A 22,257-nucleotide genomic window follows, 5' to 3' on the forward strand; every position below is an offset into this window, starting at 1 on the left:
CCATAAACGAGAAACATATCCTTGGTCCTTTTCAGGTATTTCAGGATGTTCTTGACCACTATCCAGTGCTCCACTCCTGGATTACTTTGGTACCTCCCTACTAAACTTATAGCAAGCTACACATCAAGTCTGGTACACTACATTGCATACATGATAGAACCTGTGGCCGAAGCATAGTGAATGACTTTCATTTTCTCTCTATCTTCTGCAGTGGTCGGGCATTGAGTCTGACTCAATTTCACACCTTGTAACACAGGCAAGAACCCTTTCTTTGACTGATCCATTTTGAACTTCTTCAAAACTTTATCAAGGTATGTGCTTTGTGAAAGTCCAATTAAGCGTCTTGATATATCTCTATAGATCTTGATGCCCAATATATACGCAGCTTCACCGACGTCTTTCATTGAAAAATTCTTATTCAAGTATCTTTTTATGCTATCAAGAAATTTTGTATTATTTCCAATCAACAATATGTCACCCACATATAATATTAGAAATGCAACAGAGCTCCTACTCACTTTCTTGTAAATACAGGCTTCTCCAAAAGTATGTATAAAACCATATGCTTTGATCACACTATCAAAGCGTATATTCCAACTCCGAGAGGCTTGCACCAGTCCATAAATGGATCGCTGGAGCTTGCACACTTTGTTAGCACATTTAGGATCGACAAAACCTTCTGGTTGCATCATATACAACTCTTCTTTAAGAAATCCATTAAGGAATGCAGTTTTGACATCCATTTGCCAAATTTCATAATCATAAAATGCGGCAATTGCTAACATGATTCGGATAGACTTAAGCATTGCTACAGGTGAGAAGGTCTCATCATAGTTAACTCCTTGAACTTGTCGAAAACCTTTTGCAACAAGTCGAGCTTTGTAGACAACAACATTATCGCCAGGGTCAGTCTTCTTCTTGAAGATCCATTTATTCTCTATGGCTTGCCGATCATCGGGCAAGTCAACCAAAGTCCACACTATGTTCTCATACATGGATCCCATCTCAGATTTCATGGCCTCAAGCCATTTCGTGGAATCTGGGCTCATCATCGCTTCCTCATAGTTTGTAGGTTCGTCATGGTCTTGTAACATGACTTCCAGAACAGGATAACCGTACCACTCTGGTGCGGACCGTGCTGTGGTTGACCTACGAGGTTCGGTAGTAACTTGATCTGAAGTTTCATGATCATCATCATTAGCTTCCTCACTAATTGGTGTAGACATCACTGGAACTGATTTCTGTGATGAACTACTTTCCAATTCAGAAGAAGGTACAATTACCTCGTCAAGTTCTACTTTCCTCCCACTCACTTCTTTCGAGAGAAACTCCTTCTCTAGAAAGAATCCATTCTTGGCAACAAATATCTTGCCTTCGAATCTGTGATAGAAGGTGTACCCAACAATTTCTTTTCGGTATCCTTTGAAGACACATTTCTCCAATTTGGGTTCGAGCTTATCAGGTTGAAGCTTTTTCACATAAGCATCGTACCCCAAACTTTTAAGAAACGACAGCTTAGGTTTCGTGCCAAACCACAGTTCATATGGTGTCGTCTCAACAAATTTAGATGGTGCCCTATTTAACGTGAATGCAACCATCTCTAAAGCATAACCCCAAAACGATAGTGGTAAATCGGTAAGAGACATCATATATCGCACCATATCTAATAAAGTATGGTTACAATGTTCGGACACACCATTACGCTGTGGTGTTCCAGGTGGTGTGACTTGCGAAACTATTCCACATTGTTTCAAATGAAGAACAAACTCGTAACTTAAATATTCACCTCCACGATCAGATCGTAGAAACTTTATTTTCTTGTCACGATGATTTTCCACTTCACTCTGAAATTCTTTGAACTTTTCAAATGTTTCACACTTATGTTTCATTAAGTAGATATACCCATATCTGTTCAAATCATCTATGAAGGTCAGAAAATAACGATACCTGCCGCGAGCCTCAACACTCATCGGACCGCATACATGAGTATGTATTATTTCCAATAAGTTAGTGGCTCGCTCCATTGTTCTGGAGAACGGAGTCTTAGTCATCTTGCCCTTGAGGCACGATTCGCAAGCATCAATTGATTCCAAAAACCCATCAGCATGGAGTTTCTTCATGCGCTTTACACCAATATGACCTAAACGACAGTGCCACAAATAAGTTGCACTATCATTATTAACTTTGCATCTTTTGGCTTCAATATTATGAACATGTGTATCTCTATGATCGATATTCAACAAAAATAGAGCACTCATCAAGGGTGCATGACCATAAAAGATATTACTCATATAAATAGAACAACCATTTTCCCCTAATTCAAATGAATTACCATCTCGCATCAAACAAGATCCAGATATAATGTTCATGCTCAACGCTGGCACCAAATAACAATTATTCGGGTCTAAAACTAATCCTGAAGGTAGATGTAGAGGTAGCGTGCCGACGGCGGTCACATCGACCATGGAACCATTTCCTACGCGCATCGTCACCTCGTCCTTAGCTAATCTTCATTTAATCCATAGCCCTTGTTTCGAGTTGCAAATATGAGCAACAGAACCGGTATCAAATACCCAGGCGCTACTACGAGCATTAGTAAGGTACACATTAATAACATGTATATCAAATATACCTTTCACTTTGCCATCCTTCTTATCCACCAAATACTTGGGTAGTTTCGCTTCCAGTGACCACTCCCTTTGCAGTAGAAGCACTCAGTTTCAGGCTTAGGTCCAGACTTGGGCTTCTTCCCGGGAGTAGCAATTTGCTTGCTACTCTTCTTGAAGTTCCCCTTCTTCCCTTTGCCCTTTTTCTTGAAACTAGTGGTCTTGTTAACCATCAACACTTGATGCTCCTTCTTGATTACTACCTCCGCAGCCTTTAGCATTGCGAAGAGCTCGGGAATTGTCTTTTCCATCCCTTGCATATTGTAGTTCATCACAAAGCCTTTATAGCTTGGTGGCAGTGATTGAAGAACTCTGTCAATGGCACTATCATCAGGAAGATTAACTCCCAGCTGAGTCAAGTGGTTATGGTACCCAGGCATTCTGAGTATGTGTTCACTGACAGAACTTTTCTCCTCCATCTTGCAGCTATAGAACATGTTGGAGACTTCATATCTCTCAACTCGGGAATTTGCTTGAAATATTAACTTCAACTCCTGGAACATCGCATATGATCCATGACATTCAAAACGTCTTTGAAGTCCCGATTCTAAGCTGTAAAGCATGGCACACTGAACTATCGAGTAGTCATCAGCTTTAGTTTGCCAGACGTTCATAACATGCGGAGTTGCTCCTGCAGCGGGCTTTGCACCTAGCGGTGCTTCCAGGACGTAATTCTTCTGTGCGGCAATGAGGATAATCCTCAAGTTATGGACCCAGTCCGTGTAATTGCTACCATCATCTTTCAACTTAGCTTTCTCTAGGAACGCATTAAAATTCAAGGGAACAATAGCACGGGCCATTGATCTACAACAACATAGATATGCAAAAAAACTATCAGGACTAAGTTCATGATAAATTTAAGTTCAATTAATCATATTACTTAAGAACTCCCACTTAGATAGACATCCCTCTAGTCATCTAAATGATCACGTGATCCATATCAACTAAACCATGTCCGATCATCACGTGAGATGGAGTAGTTTTCAATGGTGAACATCTATATGTTGATCATATCTACTATATGATTCACGTTCGACCTTTCGGTCTCAGTGTTCCGAGGCCATATCTGCATATGCTAGGCTCGCCAAGTTTAACCCGAGTATTCTGCACGTGCAAAACTTTCGTACACCCATTGTATGTCAACGTAGAGCTTATCACACCCGATCATCACGTGGTGTCTCGGCACGACGAACTGTAGCAACGGTGCATACTTAGGGAGAACACTTATACCTTGAAATTTAGTGAGGGATCATCTTATAATGCTACCACCTTACTAAGCAAAATAAGATGCATAAAAGATAAACATCACATGCAATCAAAATATATGACATGATATGGCCATCATCATATTATGCCTTTGATCTCCATCTCCAAAGCACCGTCATGATCTCCATCGTAGCGTCGTTGTTGTCTCACCAACTATTGCTTCTACAACTATCGCTACCGCATAGTGATAAAGTAAAGCAATTACATGGTGAGTTGATACGTCCATTTTGCATCATGCTTTTATATTGATATTTATTGCATTATGGGCTGATATTACACATTATGTCACAATACTTATGCCTATTCTCTCTTATTTTACAAGGTTTACATGAAGAGGGAGAATGCCGGCAGCTGGAATTCTGGGCTTGGAAAGAAGAAAATATTAGAGACCTATTCTGCACATCTCCAAAAGTCCTGAAATTTCATGGGAGCATGTTTCAGAATATATAAAAAATATTGGGCGAAAGAAGTACCAAAGGGGGGCCACCCACCATCCACGAGGGTGGGGGGCGCGCCCCCTGCCTCGTGGGTCCCCTGGCAGCCCTTTGATGCCCATCTTCTGCTATATGAGGTCTTTCATCTGGAAAAAAAAATCATAAGCAAGCTCACCAGACGAAACTCCGCCGCCATGAGGCGGAACCTTGGCGGAACCAATCTAGGGCTCCGGCGGAGCTGTTCTGCCGGGGAAACTTCCCACCGGGAGGGGGAAATCATCACCATCGTCATCACCATCGATCCTTTCATCGGGAGGGGGTCAATCTCCATCAACATCTTCACCATCACCATCTCCTCTCAAACCCTAGTTCATCTCTTATATCCAATCTTTGTCTCTAAGTCTCAGATTGGTACCTGTGGGTTGCTAGTAGTGTTGATTACTCCTTGTAGTTGATGCTAGTTGGTTTATTTGGTGGAAGATCATATATTCAGATCCATTATGCATATTAATACCTCTCTGATTATGAACATGAATATGCTTTGTGAGTAGTTACGTTTGTTCCTGAGGACATGGGAGAAGTCTTGCTATTAGTAGCCATGTGAATTTGGTATTCGTTCGATATTTTGATGAGATGTATGTTGTCTTTTCTCTAGTGGTGTCATGTGAACGTCGACTACATGACACTTCACCATTGTTTGGGCCTATGGGAATACATTGGGAAGTAATAAGTAGATGATGGGTTGCTAGAGTGACAGAAGCTTAAACCTTAGTTTATGCGTTGCTTCGCAAGGGGCTGATTTGGATCCATATGTTTCATGCTATGGTTAGGTTTACCTTAATACTTGTGTTGTAGTTGTGGATGCTTGCAATAGGGGTTAACCATAAGTGGGATACTTGTCCAAGGAAGGGCAGTACCCAAGAACCGGTCCACCCACATATCAAATTATCAAAGTACCGAACGTGAATCTTATGAACCTGATGAAAACTAGCTTGACGATAATTCCCATGTGTCCTCGAGAGCGCTTTCCTCTATATAAGAGTTTGTCCAGGCTTGTCCTTTGCTACAAAAAGGATTAGGCCATCTTGCTGCACCTTATTTACTTTCATTACTTGTTGCTCGTTACAAATTACCTTATCACAAAACTATCTGTTACCGATAATTTCAGTTCTTGCATAGAATACCTTGCTGAAAACCGCTTATCATTTCCTTCTGCTCCTCGTTGGGTTCGACACTCTTACTTATCGAAAAGGCTACGATAGATCCCCTACACTTGTGGGTCATCAAGACTCTTATCTGGCATCGTTGGCAGGGAGTGAAGCGCCTTTGGTAGGTGGAATTTGGTAAGGAAAAATTTATATAGTGTGCTGAAATTTACTGTCACTTGTTACTATGGAACATAATCCTTTGAGGGGCTTGTTCCTTTCCCCGACCAGTAGAGCAAAGAGTTGCTCCTCAACCTACTGAACCTACTGAAAATGTTTACTTTTAAATTCCTTCAGGTATGATAGAGAAACTGCTTGCTAATCCTTTTACATGAGATGGAACATTGTATCCCGATTTGCACCTAATCTATGTGGATGAAGTTTGTGGATTGTTTAAGCCTGCAGGCATGCCCGAGGATGTTATAAAGTAGAAAGTATTCCCTTTATATTTGAAGGGAAAGGCATTTACATGGTTTAGGCTATGTGATGATATGGGATCATGGAATTACAACCGATTTGAATTGGAGTTTCATCAGAAGTTTTATCCTATGCATCTGGTTCATCGTGATCGTAATTATATATATAATTTTTGGCCCCGCGAAGGAGAAAGCGTCGCTCAAGCTTGGAGGAGGCTTAAGTCAATGTTATATTCATGCCCCAATCATGAGCTCTCAAAAGAAATGATTATTCAAAAAATTTATGCTCGGATTTCTCTCAGTAATCGCTCCATGCTCGATACTTCTTGTACTGGTTCTTTTATGATGAAGACTATTGAATTCAAATGGGATTTATTGGAGAGAATTAAACACAACTCTGAAGATTGGGACCTTGACGAAGGTAAGGAGTCAGGTATAATACCCAAGTTTGATTGTGTTAAATCTTTTATGGATACCGATGCTTTCATGAATTTAGCACTAAATATGGACTTGACTCTGAGATAGTAGCTTCTTTATATGAATCCTTTGCTACTCATGTTGATCTCCCTAAGGAGAAGTGGTTTAAATATAATCCTCCCATTGAAGTAAAAGTATTTGCACCTATTAAAGTTGAAGAAAAGGCTATCACTTATAATGTTGATCCTGTTGTTCCTACTGCTTATATTGAGAAACCACCTTTCCGTGTTAGAATAAAGGATCATGATAAAGCTTCAACGGTGGTTCGTAAGAGTAATAATAGAACACCTACACCCTCTAAGAAAATTAAAGTTGAACCTAGTATTGCTATGGTTAAAGATCTCTTGGCCGATAATATTGATGGACATGTTACTTACTTTTGTGATGAAGCTTCTAGAATTGCTAGACCTGATACTAAAAATAAACATAGACCTATTGTAGGCATGCCTGTTATTTCTGTTAAAACAGGAGATCATTGTTATCATGGCCTATGTGATATGGGTGCTAGTGCAAGTGCAATACCTCATTCCTTATACAAAGAAATTATGCATGATATTGCACCTACTGAGATAGAGGAAATTGATGTTACAATTAAGCTTGCCAATAGAGATACTATTTCACCAGTTGGGATTGTTAGAGATGTTGAAGTCTTGTGTGGGAAAGTTAAATATCCTGCTGATTTTCTTGTTCTTGGTTCCCCACAAGATGACTTTTGTCCCATTATATTTGGTAGACCCTTCTTGAATACTGTTAATGCCCAGATAGACTGCAAAAAGGATGTTGTTACTATTGGTTTAGGGGATATGTCTCATGAGTTTAATTTTGCTAAATTTCGTAGACAAACCCATGATAAAGAATTGCCTAGGAAATATGAAATTATTGGTCTTGCTTCTATTGCCGTGCCTCCTAATGATACTTTAGAACAATATTTGCTAGACCATGAGAATGATATGTTTATGAATGAAAGAAGAGAAATTCATGAAGTATTCTTTAAACAGGGACCTATTTTGAAACACAACTTGCCTGTTGAAATTCTAGGAGATCCTCCTCCACCCAAGGGTGAGCCCGTGTTTGAGCTTAAACCTTTACCAGATACTCTTAAATATGCTTATCTTGATGAAAAGAAGATATATCCTGTTATTATTAGTTCTAACCTTTCAGTGCAGGAAGAGGAGAAATTATTGAAAACTCTGAAGAAGCACCGTGCTGCTATTGGATATACTCTTGATGATCTTAAAGGCATTAGTCCCACTCTATGTCAGCACAAAATAAAATTGGAGAAAGACGCTAAACCAGTTGTTGATCATCAACGATGCTTAAATCCTAAGATGAAAGAAGTGGTAAGAAAAGAAATACTAAAGCTTCTGGAGGCAGGTATAATTTATCCCGTTGCTGATAGTCAGTGGGTAAGTCTTGTCCATTGTGTCCCTAAGAAGGGAGGTATTATTGTTGTTCCTAATGATAAAGATGAATTGATCCCACAAAGAATTGTTACAGGTTATAGAATGGCAATTGATTTCCGCAAATTAATAAAGCTACTAAAAAGGATCATTACCCTTTACCATTTATTGATCAAATGCTAGAAAGATTATCCAAACATACACACTTTTGCTTTCTAGATGGTTATTCTGGTTTCTCCCAAATACCTGTGTCAAAAGAGGATCAAGAAAAGACAACTTTTACTTGCCCTTTCGGTACCTTTGCTTATGGATGTATGCCTTTTGGTTTATGTAATGCACCTGCTACCTTTCAAATATGTATGACTGCTATATTCTCTGACTTATGTGAAAAGATTGTTGAGGTATTCATGGATGATTTCTCCATTTATGGAACTTCTTTTGATGATTGCTTAAGCAACCTTGGTCGAGTTTTTCAGAGATGTGAAGAAACTAATCTTGTCTTGAATTGGGAGAAGTGCCACTTTATGGTCAATGAAGGCATTGTCTTGGGGCATAATATTTCTAAAAGAGGTATTGAAGTTGATAAAGCAAAGGTTGATGCTATTGAAAAGATGTCGTGTCCCAAGGACATTAAAGGTATAAGAAGTTTCCTTGGTCATGTCGGTTTTTGTAGGAGGTTCATTAAAGACTTCTCTAAAATTTCCAAGCCTCTGACTAATCTTTTACAAAAAGATGTTCCTTTTGTCTTTGATGATGATTTTGTAGAAGCATTTGAAATACTTAAGAAAGCCTTGATTTCTGCACCCATTGTTCAGCCACCTGATTGGAATTTACCATTTGAAATTATGTGTGTTGCTAGTGATTATGCTGTAGGTGCTGTTTTAGGACAAAGAGTTGATAAGAAATTAAATGTTATTCAATATGCTAGTAAAACTCTAGACAATGCCCAGAGAAATTATGCTACCACTGAAAAGGAATTTTTAGCAGTTGTATTTGCTTGTGATAAGTTTATACCTTATATTGTTGATTCTAAAGTAACTGTTCACACTGACCATGCTACTATTAAATATCTTATGGAAAAGAAAGATGCTAAACCTAGACTTATTAGATGGGTCCTCCTACTACAAGAATTTGATTTGCACAATATTGATAGAAAGGGAGCTGAGAACCCCGTTGCAGACAACTTGTCTAGATTAGAGAATGTTCTTGATGACCCACTACCTATTGATGATAGCTTTCCTAATGAACAATTAGCTGTCATAAACGCTTCTCGTACTGCTCCATGGTATGCTGATTATGCTAATTATATTGTTGCTAAATTTATACCACCTAGTTTCACATACCAGCAAAAGAAAAAGTTCTTCTATGATTTAAGACATTACTTTTGGGATGACCCACACCTTTATAAAGAAGGGGTAGGTGGTGTTATTAGACATTGTGTACCTGAGCATGAATAGGAACATATCCTATGCAAGTGTCACTCCGAGGCTTATGGAGGACACCATGCTGGAGACAGAACTGCACATAAGGTATTGCAATCCGGTTTTTATTGGCCTACTCTCTTCAAGGATGCTTGTAAGTTTGTCTTATCTTGTGATGAATGTCAGAGAATTGGTAACATTAGTAGACATCAAGAAATGCCTATGAATTATTCACTTGTTATTGAACCATTTAATGTTTGGGGCTTTGGTTATATGGGACCGTTTCCTTCCTCTAATGGGTATACACATATTTTAGTTGTTGTTGATTACGTTACTAAGTGGGTAGAAGCTATTCCAACTAGTAGTGCTGATTGTAACACCTCTATTAAGATGCTTAAATAAGTAATTTTTCCGAGGTTTGGAGTCCCTAGATATCTAATGACTAATGGTGGTTCACATTTTATTCATGGTGCTTTTCGCAAAATGCTTACTAAGTATGATGTTAATCATAGAATTGCATCTCCTTATCATCCATAGTCTAGTGGTCAAGTAGAATTGAGTAATAGAGAGCTTAAATTAATTTTGCAAAAGATTGTTAATTGATCTAGAAAGAATTGGTCCAAGAAACTTGAAGATGCATTATGGGCCTATAGAACTGCATATAAGAATCCTACGGGTATGTCTCCGTATAAGATGGTTTATGGAAAAGCATGTCACTTACCTCCTAAACTAGAACATAAGGCATATTGGGCCATTAAAGAGCTCAATTATGATTTCAAACTTGCCAGTGAGAAGAGGCCTTTTGACATTAGCTCACTTGATGAATGGAGAACCCAGGCCTATGAGAATGCCAAACTGTTTAAAGAAAAAGTTAAAAGATGGCATGATAAAAGGATGCAAAAAACGTGAGTTTAATGTAGGTGATTGTGTATTGCTATACAACTCTCTTTTAAGATTTTTTGCAGGAAAACTTCTCTCTAAATGGGAAGGTCCTTACATTATCGAGGAGGTCTATCGTTCCGGCGCCATAAGAATAAACAACTTCGAAGGCATAAATCCAAGGGTGGTGAATGGTCAAAGAATCAAACATTATATCTTAGGTAATCCCATAAATGTTGAAACTAATGTTATTGAAACCATAACCCCGGAGGAATACATAAGGGACACTTTCCAGAACGTTTCAGACTCCGAAAAGGAATAGGTATGTGGTACGGTAAGTAAACTGACCCCAAAACAGTTCTAATGGCAATTTTTCTCTATTTTGGAATATTTCAGAAAATAGGAAAATAAGCACTCCGGAAAGGACACGAGGATTCCGAGAGGGTGGAGGGCACGCCCTACCCCCTGGGCGCGCCCCCTGCCTCGTGGACACCTCGTGTGCCCTCCGGACTCTGTTTTCTTGCACGATACTTCTTTTGGTCGGTAAAAAATCATTATATAATCTCCCGAAGGTTTTGACCACCGTATCATGCAAATATCCCTTGTTTTTGTTTCGAGCTGTTTCTGCAGTAGATCTAGAGCAAGATGTCTTCTCAAGAGTCAGTCGGGGAGAGTCGGGTGTCTCATCCGACACTGGGACCAAGAGCAAACAATGATGCTGACCACTCTGGGCCATCAACGGAGGAAGAGATGGAGGCCGGCCTAAAAAGGATAGATGCCATGGAAGAGGATCAAGAATTTACTTCTTGTTTCCGAGCCGAATTCACGATGGTATGACACTAATTGGGGTTGTTGAAAGTTGGCCTGGGGCTGGTATACTCCTGAGGCTGATAGTTGGTGCGAGGTGCATGGGCTCTCGGCTGCTGATAGGTTGGCTTGACCGGGGCTGGCTGCCATGGGCGAGGCTTCTGGTTGCTCGAGCTACCCTTGCTGATCATCTTGCGCTTACGAGTATCGTCCAAAGCACGTCGCTTGTCCTCAAGCATGAGTGCCTTGTTCACCAGATCAGGAAAGGTTGGGCAGTCACACACAACAAGCGAATACTGCAGAGTCTGGTTAAGGCCTTCCATGAAGAGCTCCATTTTGGCAGCATCGGTGCTGACATCCTGAGGAGCATACCTTGAGAGAACACTGAACTTCTGCATGTACTCCTTGACAGTGCTACTTCCTTGCTTAAGGGCTCGGAATTCACGCTTCTTGATGGCCATGATTCCGGAAGGAATGTGGGCCTTGCGGAATTCTGCCTTGAAGTCATTCCAAGTGATGTTTTGCTCAGCATGCATGGCCTTGAATCCATCCCACCAAGCTCTGGCAGTTCCCCAGAGACAGTGAGCAGCATATGCCACCCTCTCACGGTCCTCAATGCATCCGACTAGTTCCAGTAGATCCTCAATGGCGCGGACCCAGTCGTCTGAGTCCAGGGGTTCAGTAGTCTCGATGAAGGTGGGTGGTGCATGCTTCTTGAACTCCACCAATGTGGAACGTCCATTGCCATTTCCCGTCGGCTGGCGATTGACAGCCTGAGCAATCATCTGGAGGGCTGCAGTGTTGGCTTGGCGTTCCTCTCGGAAGGCTTGGAGAAGCTAAGCCATGTCCATGTTTGGAGGTGGTGGCGGTGGTGGAGCTTGTCCTTGGGTTTGGTCCTGACTGGCTCCTGCTCCGGCTTCTTGCTGCTGGGTAGAGGTACCAGTACGTGTTACAACAGGCATCCTGTTGGAGCGGTCAAGGTCTCATGATTGGGAAAGAGGAGGGGAAGCAATATAGATGGGATGCCTAGTAAGGGGGTTGGTATGACACTAATTGTTTTCATGCAAGGGCCAAAAGGCCAAACACATTCATTAAAATCCAAATGGGTGATGTAGTCGCTTACAAGTTCCTGAAGGAAAGCACGACGTCCATCAAACACATCAAAAGCAAACACAACACTACATGGTTTCATATGAACCATTACAAGGACTCGACTTCGCCTAGGGGTACATGACCTATCCTACCGTAGGGGTTACTAACAGGCATATCCGGGTTGCGAATGATGCCTAAGTGGTGGAACGCTCGGTCGCATAGTCTGGCTCTTCCGGGTCTTCCTCCTCGTCATCAGTAGCATGACTTCCTTCATTGCTCGAAGGGGTGGGGGAGTGGAGGAGCTCGACACGGCGTTGCTTTGCCGGTGGTGTGAAGAGCTTGCAGTAATCCTTTGCGCTCATGTGGTGCTGATGTGGTGGTTCTTCATCCTTTGGGGGTCTTCCGCCTCAGTATGCGATTGCGGGCTGACCAGGGGGAGCGCCTTCCTTCTTGATCCTATCCGTCTTCCCTTGTGCTTGGCGAAGAAGTGCCCTGGTCTCATGAAGTTCCTTTCGGAGCTCCATTGACTCCGAGGCCAAGTGTTGTGCCAAACTATCGACACAAAGGCTAAAGTAGGTCTGGAATCGGAGTGCAAGTCCTTCTTCTAATGGTGGAGCTGGTGCACTGCTCTCATCCTCACCTTCCTTCCGATAAGGCAAGAAGCGGGTTGCCAACTCGTCTGCCATCTCTGGAAGAAGGTCTCAGAGGCGGGTGAGTGCCTTGAGGGTTGCCGTCTCGACGGCAAGAACCAGTGTTGCCATCTGGGGTCCCTCGAAGAACCAGCTTGTTGGAGAGTCATTAGCCTTCACGATCACTTCCACATGATACTCCGTCTCGGTGTCATTGATCCAATGCTCATGGTAGGTGAAAGTGGGGGCTCGGTAAAACTGACACTTCTTGAGGCTATCCTCGAGAAGCACGGGAAATCCGGTGGTCAGCAAGTCTTCGGGTACGGCAACCATCTACAAAGGTTGAATGGGAGAGGTCAATATGGAAATATATCTTGGGTTTGGTAAGCTTAGAAGAGAAGAGGAGTATAAATGGTTTTGCAAAACAGGTTTTATCCTAACTAACGCCCATGCTAACTAAGGCTTCCTACAGTTAGGATGGCTCTGATACCAGCTCTGTGGGGACCCGACTCATAAGTTGTGATCACCGAATGCACGTGTACAGTGATCCCAGAGATCAATGCTCACTGAACACACAGAAGCTGAATAACAAGAGTCTTACATCCATACATATCGTCTTACACAAATTATGACCATTATGGTCAAGTCTTACATAGATAAAGCCACAAGGGTTGAATACCAAATAAACTTAAGCGGCGGAAATCTTTGTTGATAAGTAGAACCCATGCCATCTGCCTTAACCCTACAGGCATTCTGACTGGGAAACATCCTAGTTGACATGTTCGTCTCCAAAGAACTCTTCTTCGAACTCCTGTTCTTCCATGCCTGGCCAATTAAATAACCAGTGGCAAGCCAATAAGTACTTTGAATGTACTCGCAAGCAACCCATGTTTTGGCTCAAGATACAACAATGCATGACATAGGTAAATTTTTGCAGAAAGCTAATTTTGTCGTGTTATGACATGCTCAATAACTGGTAAATCATGCATCACATGAATTCAAGTAACCATAGGGGCTGGTTACATATATCAACATAAAGGGAGTGGGCTCCAACCCAACTCATCCATGTCAAGTCCTTTGACTTGGCCCAAGTAGTACTTCCCACACACACTGGTTCTTAAACAAGTGGACGTAGCCCAAGAGCGGTTACCCAACTGTCCTTGACCGTGGACACGGCTATTCGAATAGTTTTACACTCTGCAGAGGTTCCACACTTTACCCACCAGATCCGGGGAACTTCCGTGTCATCCACGACCCGTGGTACCTCAAGTACCCAGGGTAAGCACCCGATCACTATCTTTCCCTAGACGACACTAACATAGAGTTCACTCGATTGACAGTAACCCCCGTGCCCAACATTTCACATCTTAAAATTGTGGGGCCTCGCTCCCATTTTCATCACATACCACAAGCACGGGGTACCAACGGTGTGTCTGGTGCCCTGTGAAGACAGTCATGGCCGCCCTACCTGGCACGACCCCGTCCCAAGAGAGCGCAACAACAACTCTCCCGTCACTAGTAATGCGGGCTCCAAGCTAGTATCGGCCTAGGTAATCAATAATGCCCTTTCCCATATAAGGGTAGAGTGGTTGCGCATGTAAGGTTGGAATAACGGTCGCAACTTAAACCAATCCGTTTGAAAAACAACACACACACTTGCCTCGGTACACCACTTCATCATCAAGTGGCTACCCAACTCATCATCTCCCTCAGGCATAAGTGGCACCCGGCGGGGTTTTCGAAAAGTCTTTTGAAAATACTTTGTCTCCATCACCATGCATATTCCCGTCCCCTTTTTGCATAGCAACTACTTTAGCATCCTATCTACCCTCACTGGCATAACCCTCATAAGAAGGTAGGGTCATGCACAATGCAAGTATCAACGATGAAGTAACGGTGGCAAACCACCCCATGTGGTCACCACAGTATCATGTCTCCGATGCAAGCAATAAAAGTGCTATATGACATGCATAAAAAGGGTTTCATAGACATGGTCAAAGGGCTGCTTGCCTGGCTCAGCAAAGTCTTCTGGGTCTTCAAAGTCTTCTGGTGCAACTCCTTCGTTGGCAACGCAATCTATCGTCGCAAAATAATAGCGAGAAAAATAAGGCAATAATAAAACAGAAAAACCAAAGTGCTTAGAAAAATGTCAACTCATTTTTGTTAAATACTAGGGTGAAAACTAAGAAGGGGAAAATTCCTAGTTTTGGATTTGGAGGCATGGAAACAGTACTAGAAATTCTAATGACATGCTTAAATGCTCAAATTCAAATTTAAATTTGAACAGTGAAGAAAAGTTGGTTTGATAAGAATGAAAACTGCACCAATAAATAGGTGGGATTATTACAAGAATTTAGGAGTTGGAATTATTGCATTTGGATGAATATTTAATCATGTGGAATTTTTACAAGTTGATAGAAAAGAAAAAGGGGAAGGGGCACTGTGCCTGCTGGCCAGAACAGCCGCTGGGCAGCGGCCCAGCCGGGCCGACGCGCGCGCCAGATTTTTAAACCTGATGGGCGGGGCCCGGCATCAGTGAGAGAGGGCGCGGGAGAGGGAGAGGACAGAAAGGCTGACGGGCGGGGCCCCTTGTCAGGGTCGTCGTCAACCCTCGTCCGACGGCGGCGAGGCTTACCGGCGACGATGCAGGGCACGGCGAGCTTGGCCAAGGGCAGGGACAGACTCAGCGTGGCGTCGCCGTTCGGGTGGGGGTGGAACCGGTCTCCGGGGTGGCCTGGTTGGCCGGCAACGAGGTCACGCGGTGGAGGGGCTTCAGCGGTGGCGGTTCCGGCCATTTCCAGCAGCTACAGAGAGGGGAAACAAGGGGGAAAGGATCAGAGAGCTGCAGGGGTTCCAGATCGAGAGGAAAGGGGGCCGGGGACGGCCTGTACCTCGCGAACTCCAGCGAGCCGAAGCGGCGGAGCTCGAGCTCGATCTCGAGCTCGGGCTGCTCCGGAAAGGAACTGGGGGTGCAGGGGGATGATTAGGGGAGTGAGAGAGCGAGTGGTGAGGAGAGGAGGGCTTGGGGAGACCCTTAAATAGGCGGGCGACGGTCCACCGAGGACCCTTGCGCCGGCGAGCCTGCTGCGGTTGCGACGGGTCACGGGGGCGCGTGTGGGCGTGTCTGGGGTGCTTGTGGGGTTGGTCTAGGGCGAGGGGAGAGAAGAGAGGGAAAGCAGGGGGGCCAGGGCACCGCGCATGCGAGCGCGCTCACTGGGGCGCTCGGGCGGGCGGCGCGCGTGCGAGCTGCGGCGAGAGGAGGGAGAAGGAGGAGGGGCCGACCAGCTGCCGTGTTGCGGACATTGAGGCGTCTCGTCGGGCGTGCTGGGGAGACCCGAGGTGGCCCGGGGTGGTTGGAAGGGGGCGGCTACAGTGCGGGAGCGCACTGTAGCGCGCTCCAGAGCGCCCAAATGGCCGGCATGGCTATTTTCTATGCAGTGTGGGCATGGCCAAAGGTGTCTGGTAGCTCTAGGGGGAAGTAAAGAAGTGGGCTGTGGCCTTGGATGCCCTGGGGAGCCAGTAGGAGAGGAGAGAGGTAGAAGAAGAGGGAGAGAGGAGCTGTCCAGGGAGGTAAATGGGGGTATTTTACCCCTCAATCATTGAGCAATGGCCAGGGGAGGGTTACTGGAGGTAGGAGAGGACTAGGAGGAGCTGTGGTAAAAAGTTGAGCTCAAGGAGAATAGTTTTAGTGGTCAAAATGGTGATTTTTGAAAAGTGGCAGAAGGTGTTTGATAATGGTTTGGGCCAGCAGATGATTTCCAACTGCCATGATACTCCACAGGGTGAAATGACACATATAATTAGGGCCTTCCACCAATTTGGAGCTTATTTGGGCAAAGTTGCCAATGCAACTTTTGTAAACCCTAGAAATTAGCAGAAATGAACTTGTGTAGATCTAGTTGAGCAAATCACTTCCCCTCGATGAACCACTTGGTGTAGTGGCCTCATTTGGTCATGTGGACATGCTCACAAAAGTTGGGGTCAAGGAGAGAAAGTTGGTAGTACACAATTGTTCAAATTTGATTCTGGTCAAAGAGGGTTTTGGGGCATTTTGGTGAACCAAAATGACCTTGATTGACATGAGGCTTTTCAAGGTGGTCACAATATGCATTTGTGACTAGCTGGATTTTCCTTAGATTTTTGTGGAAATATTTCCTGTAGATATATTTCAAATCCTTGAAATGGGCAGAAATGGTTTTGAAAGGTTTTGTCCAATATTTTGAGCATGACCATGTGTTGAAACTCTTATATATGGGTAATATATGCCCATTGAGTTTCCCTGATTTTTTTCAAATATTTTTAAAACAATAAAATAATTTTTCCCTATTAAAGACCATTTCTGGCCTTAAGAAATTTTTTTAAATAAAATAGGAAAATAACTTTTAAAATTATATTTTTGTGGTTTATGGGAATCCTATATCTAATTGGTATAAAATATACTCTTTGAAATATTTTTCATACCCCTAATCAAGTACTTGTAGTGCAAACCTCAATTCAGGGGTTTTTGGAAAACTAATTTTTGAAAATACTATTTGGCCAAAGTATTTTGTAAGAAAATACTATATTGCACTATACACATGGCATGATAATTGGGCAGAAGTTTGGGGCAAGGAGATGAAGTACAGAAGGTGGAGTAGTTGACTTTAAAGAGCACTTGAAAAACCACACAGAGAAAACCAACTCCAAAATAAAAGCCAAATAATGCAAAAGTTTTTGTTGGTCCAAATTTTCATGATTTATTAATGCAAATGACATGTTACAAAATGCAGGGTGTGACAGACCTACCCCCCTTACAAGACTCTCGTCCCCGAGATTCCTAAACTAGGCTTTAAAGAGATACGGAAACTCGGATCTAAGGTAGTCTTCACGTTCCCAGGTTGCTTCTGCTTCTGTGTGGTTGCTCCACTAGACCTTGAAGTACTTGATGGTGCGGCTTCAAGTGCGCCGTTCAGCCTCGTCCAAAATGCAGATGGGTCTCTCGCGGTAGGTCAAATCGGGCTGAAGGTCAATGGCTTGGTGATCGACGTCCTTGCAAAGATCAGGCTTGTCTGGAACTTGGAGACACTTCCTGAGTTGTGACACGTGGAATACATTGTGGACATCGGATAGTTTAGGTGGCAGTTCCAGCTGGTAAGCCACTTCTCCTCGCCGTTCAGTGATCTTGAAGGGGCCGATGTATCTTGGTGCGAGTTTTCCTTTGACATGGAAGCGCTGGGTTCCCTTGAGAGGTGTGACCCAAAGATAGACATGGTCTCCAACTCGGAGGATCATGTCTCTACGGCGTGAGTCAGCGTAGCTCTTCTGCCTTGACTTGGCAGTCTCCAAACGCTCTCTGACAAGCTAGACTTGCTCTTCTGCTTCACGGATGATATCGGGCCCAAAGACTAGTCCTTCTCCGGTCTCTGACCAATTGAGGGGTGTGCGACACTTGCGTCCGTACAACACCTCAAATGGTGCCATCTAGAGGCTTGACTGATAACTGTTGTTGTAGGAGAACTCGGTGAAAGGGAGGCAATCTTCCCACCTAGCCCCATATGCTAAGACACAGGCTCGGAGCATGTCTTCGAGTATCTGATTCACTCGCTCCGTCTGACCTCCGGTCTGTGGGTGGAAAGCAGTGCTGAAGGACAACTTGGTCCCCATGGCCTCCTGGAACTTCTTCCAGAACCTTGAGGTAAACTGGGTTCCTCGATCTGACACAATCTCCTTGGGAACACCATGAAGGCTTACGATTCTGTTGACGTAGAGGCTGGCTAGCTGGTTTCCCTTGTAAGTCGTTTTGACCGGAATGAAATGGGCTACTTTGGTCAAATGGTCGACTATGACCCAGATGGAGTCATGTCCCTTATTTGACCTTGGTAATCCAGTGATGAAGTCCATTCCAAATTTATCCCATTTCCATTCAGGCACCTTGAGAGGCTGTAACAATCCAGCGGGTCGCTGATGTTCAGCTTTGACCCTTTGGCATATGTCACACTTAGCGACGAAAGTGGCTATCTCTCTCTTCATGCCATGCCACCATAATCTTTCCTTTAGGTCTTGATACATCTTGGTTCCTCCGAGGTGGATGGAATATGGGGTGTCACGAGCTTCTTGCAAGATCAAATTCTTGAGCTCTATCTGATTGGGTACGCAAATGCGATTCCCAAACCACATAATTCCTTGCTCACCCTCCGAGAATCTTGGGGCCTTGCCTGCCTTGATCTTCCTCTTGATGCCTTCAATACTCTCGTGTCCCTTCTGAGCTTCCTTAACATCATCCATCAGGGTAGGCCTAACTTCGAGGTTGGCCAAGAATCCTGGTGCAACCAGTTCCAACCCGAAGCTTTCAAGTTCTTCATACAAGGCGGGTAGCCTTTCCTTAATCATAGCGTTCAAGGAACAAGCCTTTCTGCTTAATGCATCTGCTACCACGTTAGCCTTCCCAGGGTGGTATTGAACACTGAGGTCATAATCCTTGATCAACTCTAGCCACCTTCTCTGCCTCATGTTCAATTCCTTTTGAGTGAAAATATACTTCAGACTTTTGTGATCCGTGTATATCTCACACCGCTTCCCTAGGAGGTAATGTCACCATGTCTTCAGGGCATGAACCACTGCTGCTAACTCAAGATCATGAGTAGCATAGTTCTCTTCATGAGGCCGTAGTTGCCTTCAAAGGTAAGCTACGACTCTGCCCTCTTGCATTAGAACACCTCCTAGTCCGGTTCTTGACGCATCATAATATATCACAAATTCCTTGTGTATATCTGCTGTGGCCAGAACTGGGGCGGTGGTCAGTCTCTGCTTTAGCTCCTGGAAGCTTTCTTCGCACTTCGGCGTCCATTCAAACTTCTTGTCCTTCTTCAAGAGCTGGGTCATGGGTTGAGCAATGCTTGAGAATCCTTCAACGAACTTGCGGTAATATCCTGCGAGTCCGAGGAAGCTTCTGACTTCCTTCACATTGCTTGGGGATTGCCATTCAGTCACGGCTTAAATCTTAGCGGGATCGATCGACAATCCTTCTTCGGTCAAAACATGACCCAAGAATCCAACTTCACGCAGCCAAAATACGCACTTGCTGAACTTGGCATACAGTTGGTGCTCTCGAAGCTTGTCTAGGACCATCCTCAAGTGTTGCTCGTGCTCTTCTTCCGTCTTCGAGAAGACAAGAATGTCATCAATGAAGACAACGACAAAATTGTCCAAATATTCCATGAAGACCTTATTCATGAGATACATGAAGTAAGCTGGGGCATTGGTCAATCCAAAGGACATGACCGTGCACTCATACAGGCCATATCTGGTTACAAATGCCGTCTTCGGAATATCTTGAGGTCTGATTTTCAGCTGGTAGTACCCAGATCTGAGGTCGATCTTGGAGAACACCTTGGCCCCATTGAGTTGATCAAACGGATCTTCAATCTTGGGAAGTGGATACTTGTTCTTGATTGTAACTTCATTGAGGGAGCGGTAGTCAATGCACAAGCGGATGGTACTGTCCTTTTTTGCCACAAACAGAACAGGTGATCCCCAAGGGGAGGCACTAGGGCGGATAAATCCCTTCCTCAACTACTCTTCCAGTTGCTTCTTCAACTATGCTAACTCTTCCGATCCCATTCTATAGGGCTTCTTATAGATGGGTCCTGCTCCGGGAATGAGCTTGATGATGAACTCAATATCTTAGTCAGGAGGCATTCCCGGTAGCTCATCAGGAAAGACATCGGGGTATTCGCATGCTACCGGCACTTGCTCCAATCCAACTTCAGTCAGACAGTTGACTTGGTTGGCTTGAGCAGAGGAGGGGTTGGAGGCAAATTTAACTTCGACTCCTTGGTCATTGGTCACAGTGACAGACCGGTTGGCACAATCTAACAAGCCTTGGTGCTTGATGAGCCAATCCATTCCTAAGATCACATCCAAGCCTTGCGATCTTAAGATGATAAGGTATGCTAGGAAGTCTACCCCATTAATAACAATCCCGACTCCTTTACATCCTATCTTGGCTCTCATCTCTGCTCCGGGGGTTTGTACCACCATAGGGTTATTTAGGGGTGTAGGGGTCATGCCACTCTTTAATGCAAACTTTTGGGTGATAAATGAATGCGTGGCTCCAGAATCAAACAAGACAGTTGCAGGTGCCGAGTTGACAAGGAACGTACCCAGCACGACGTCCGGGTCTTCCTGGGCTTCTTTTGCAGTGACATGATTCACACGACCCTTGCCGTTGTTGGGTGGATTGCGGGGAGCTCGGTTCCTTGGTGGCATCCCACGGCCTTGGCCTTGGTTATTCGTATTGCGGCGCGGGGCGTCGGGCTTCTTGTTGGGGCAATACTTGGAGTAGTGTCCTGCCTGACCACATCCGAAGCAAGTGACTTGATTGGGGTTGCTGCTCTTGCCGGCATTGTTATTGGGGTAGTTGAAAGATGGCCTGGGGTTGGCATACTGCTGAGGCTGATAGTTGGTACGAGGTGCAGGGGCTCTTGGCTGCTGATAGGTTGGCTTGACGGGGGCTGGCTGCCACGGGCGAGGCTTCTGGTTGCTGGAGCTACCCTTGCTGATCATCTTGCGCTTACGAGTATCGTCCAAAGCACGTCGCTTGTCCTCAAGCATGAGTGCCTTGTTCACCAGATCAGGAAAGGTTGGGCAGTCACACACAACAAGCGAATACTGCAGAGTCTAGTTAAGGCCTTCCATGAAGCGCTCCCTTTTGGCAGCATCAGTGCTGACATCCTGAGGAGCATACCTTGAGAGAACACTGAACTTCTGCATGTACTCCTTGACAGTGCTACTTCCTTGCTTCAGGGCTCGGAATTCATGCTTCTTGATGGCCATGATTCCGGAAGGAATGTGGGCCTTGCGGAATTCTGCCTTGAAGTCATTCCAAGTGATGTTTTGCTCAGCATGCATGGCCTTGAATCCATCCCACCAAGCTCTGGCAGTTCCCCCGAGACAGTGAGCAGCATATGCCACCCTCTCACGGCCCTCAATGCATCCGACTAGTTCCAGCAGATCCTCAATGGTGCGGACCCAGTCGTCTGCGTCCAGGGGTTCAACAGTCTCGATGAAGGTGGGTGGTGCATGCTTCTCGAACTCCACCAACGTGGAATGTCCATTGCCATTTCCCGCCGGCTGGCGATTGACAGCCCGAGCAATCATCTGGAGGGCTGCAGTGTTGGCTTGGCGTTCCTCTCGGAAGGCTTGGAGAAGCTGAGCCATGTCCATGTTTGGAGGTGGTGGAGCTTGTCCTTGGGTTTGGTCCTGACTGGCTCCTGCTCCGGCTTCTTGCTGCTGGGTAGAGGTACCAGTACGTGTTACAATAGGCATCCTGTTGGAGCGGTCAAGGTCTCATGATTGGGAAAGAGGAGGGGAAGCAATATAGATGGGATGCCTAGTAAGGGGGTTGGTATGACACTAATTGTTTTCATGCAAGGGCCAAAAGTCCAAACACATTCATTAAAATCCAAATGGGTGATGTAGTCGCTTACAAGTTCCTGAAGGAAAGCACGACGTCCATCAAACACATCAAAAGCAAACACAAAACTACATGGTTTCATATGAACCATTACAAGGACTCGACTTCGCC

General features: G+C 44.4%; 3 protein-coding genes across 3 annotated transcripts; all 3 read right to left on the reverse strand.

The window, feature by feature from the left end:
* Window positions 1–11,003: 11,003 nt before the first annotated feature.
* Window positions 11,004–11,756, reverse strand: LOC147965251 (uncharacterized). Its single transcript, XM_087530368.1, has one exon. The coding sequence runs from the start codon at window positions 11,754–11,756 to the stop codon at window positions 11,004–11,006; it is 753 nt and encodes a 250-aa protein (XP_087386494.1).
* Window positions 11,757–20,354: 8,598 nt separating this feature from the next.
* Window positions 20,355–21,284, reverse strand: LOC147965252 (uncharacterized). The gene has a single exon (XM_087530369.1). It carries the CDS (start codon window positions 21,282–21,284, stop codon window positions 20,355–20,357), a length of 930 nt encoding a protein of 309 aa, XP_087386495.1.
* Window positions 21,285–21,350: 66 nt separating this feature from the next.
* Window positions 21,351–21,896, reverse strand: LOC147965253 (uncharacterized). Its single transcript, XM_087530370.1, has one exon. It carries the CDS (start codon window positions 21,894–21,896, stop codon window positions 21,351–21,353), a length of 546 nt encoding a protein of 181 aa, XP_087386496.1.
* Window positions 21,897–22,257: the final 361 nt, after the last annotated feature.

This window comes from Triticum urartu, chromosome 6A (genome assembly GCF_056163025.1).
Source record: "Triticum urartu cultivar PI428250 chromosome 6A, HENAU_Tu73, whole genome shotgun sequence".
Taxonomy (NCBI): Eukaryota; Viridiplantae; Streptophyta; class Magnoliopsida; order Poales; family Poaceae; genus Triticum; species Triticum urartu.

What these genes read in the sequence shown, in the direction of transcription:
- LOC147965251 (XM_087530368.1), bottom strand. Translation starts at nt 11,756, where the DNA reads ATGATTGCTCAGGCTGTCAATCGCCAGCCGACGGGAAATGGCAATGGA.
- LOC147965252 (XM_087530369.1), bottom strand. Translation starts at nt 21,284, where the DNA reads ATGCTTGAGGACAAGCGACGTGCTTTGGACGATACTCGTAAGCGCAAG.
- LOC147965253 (XM_087530370.1), bottom strand. Translation starts at nt 21,896, where the DNA reads ATGGACATGGCTCAGCTTCTCCAAGCCTTCCGAGAGGAACGCCAAGCC.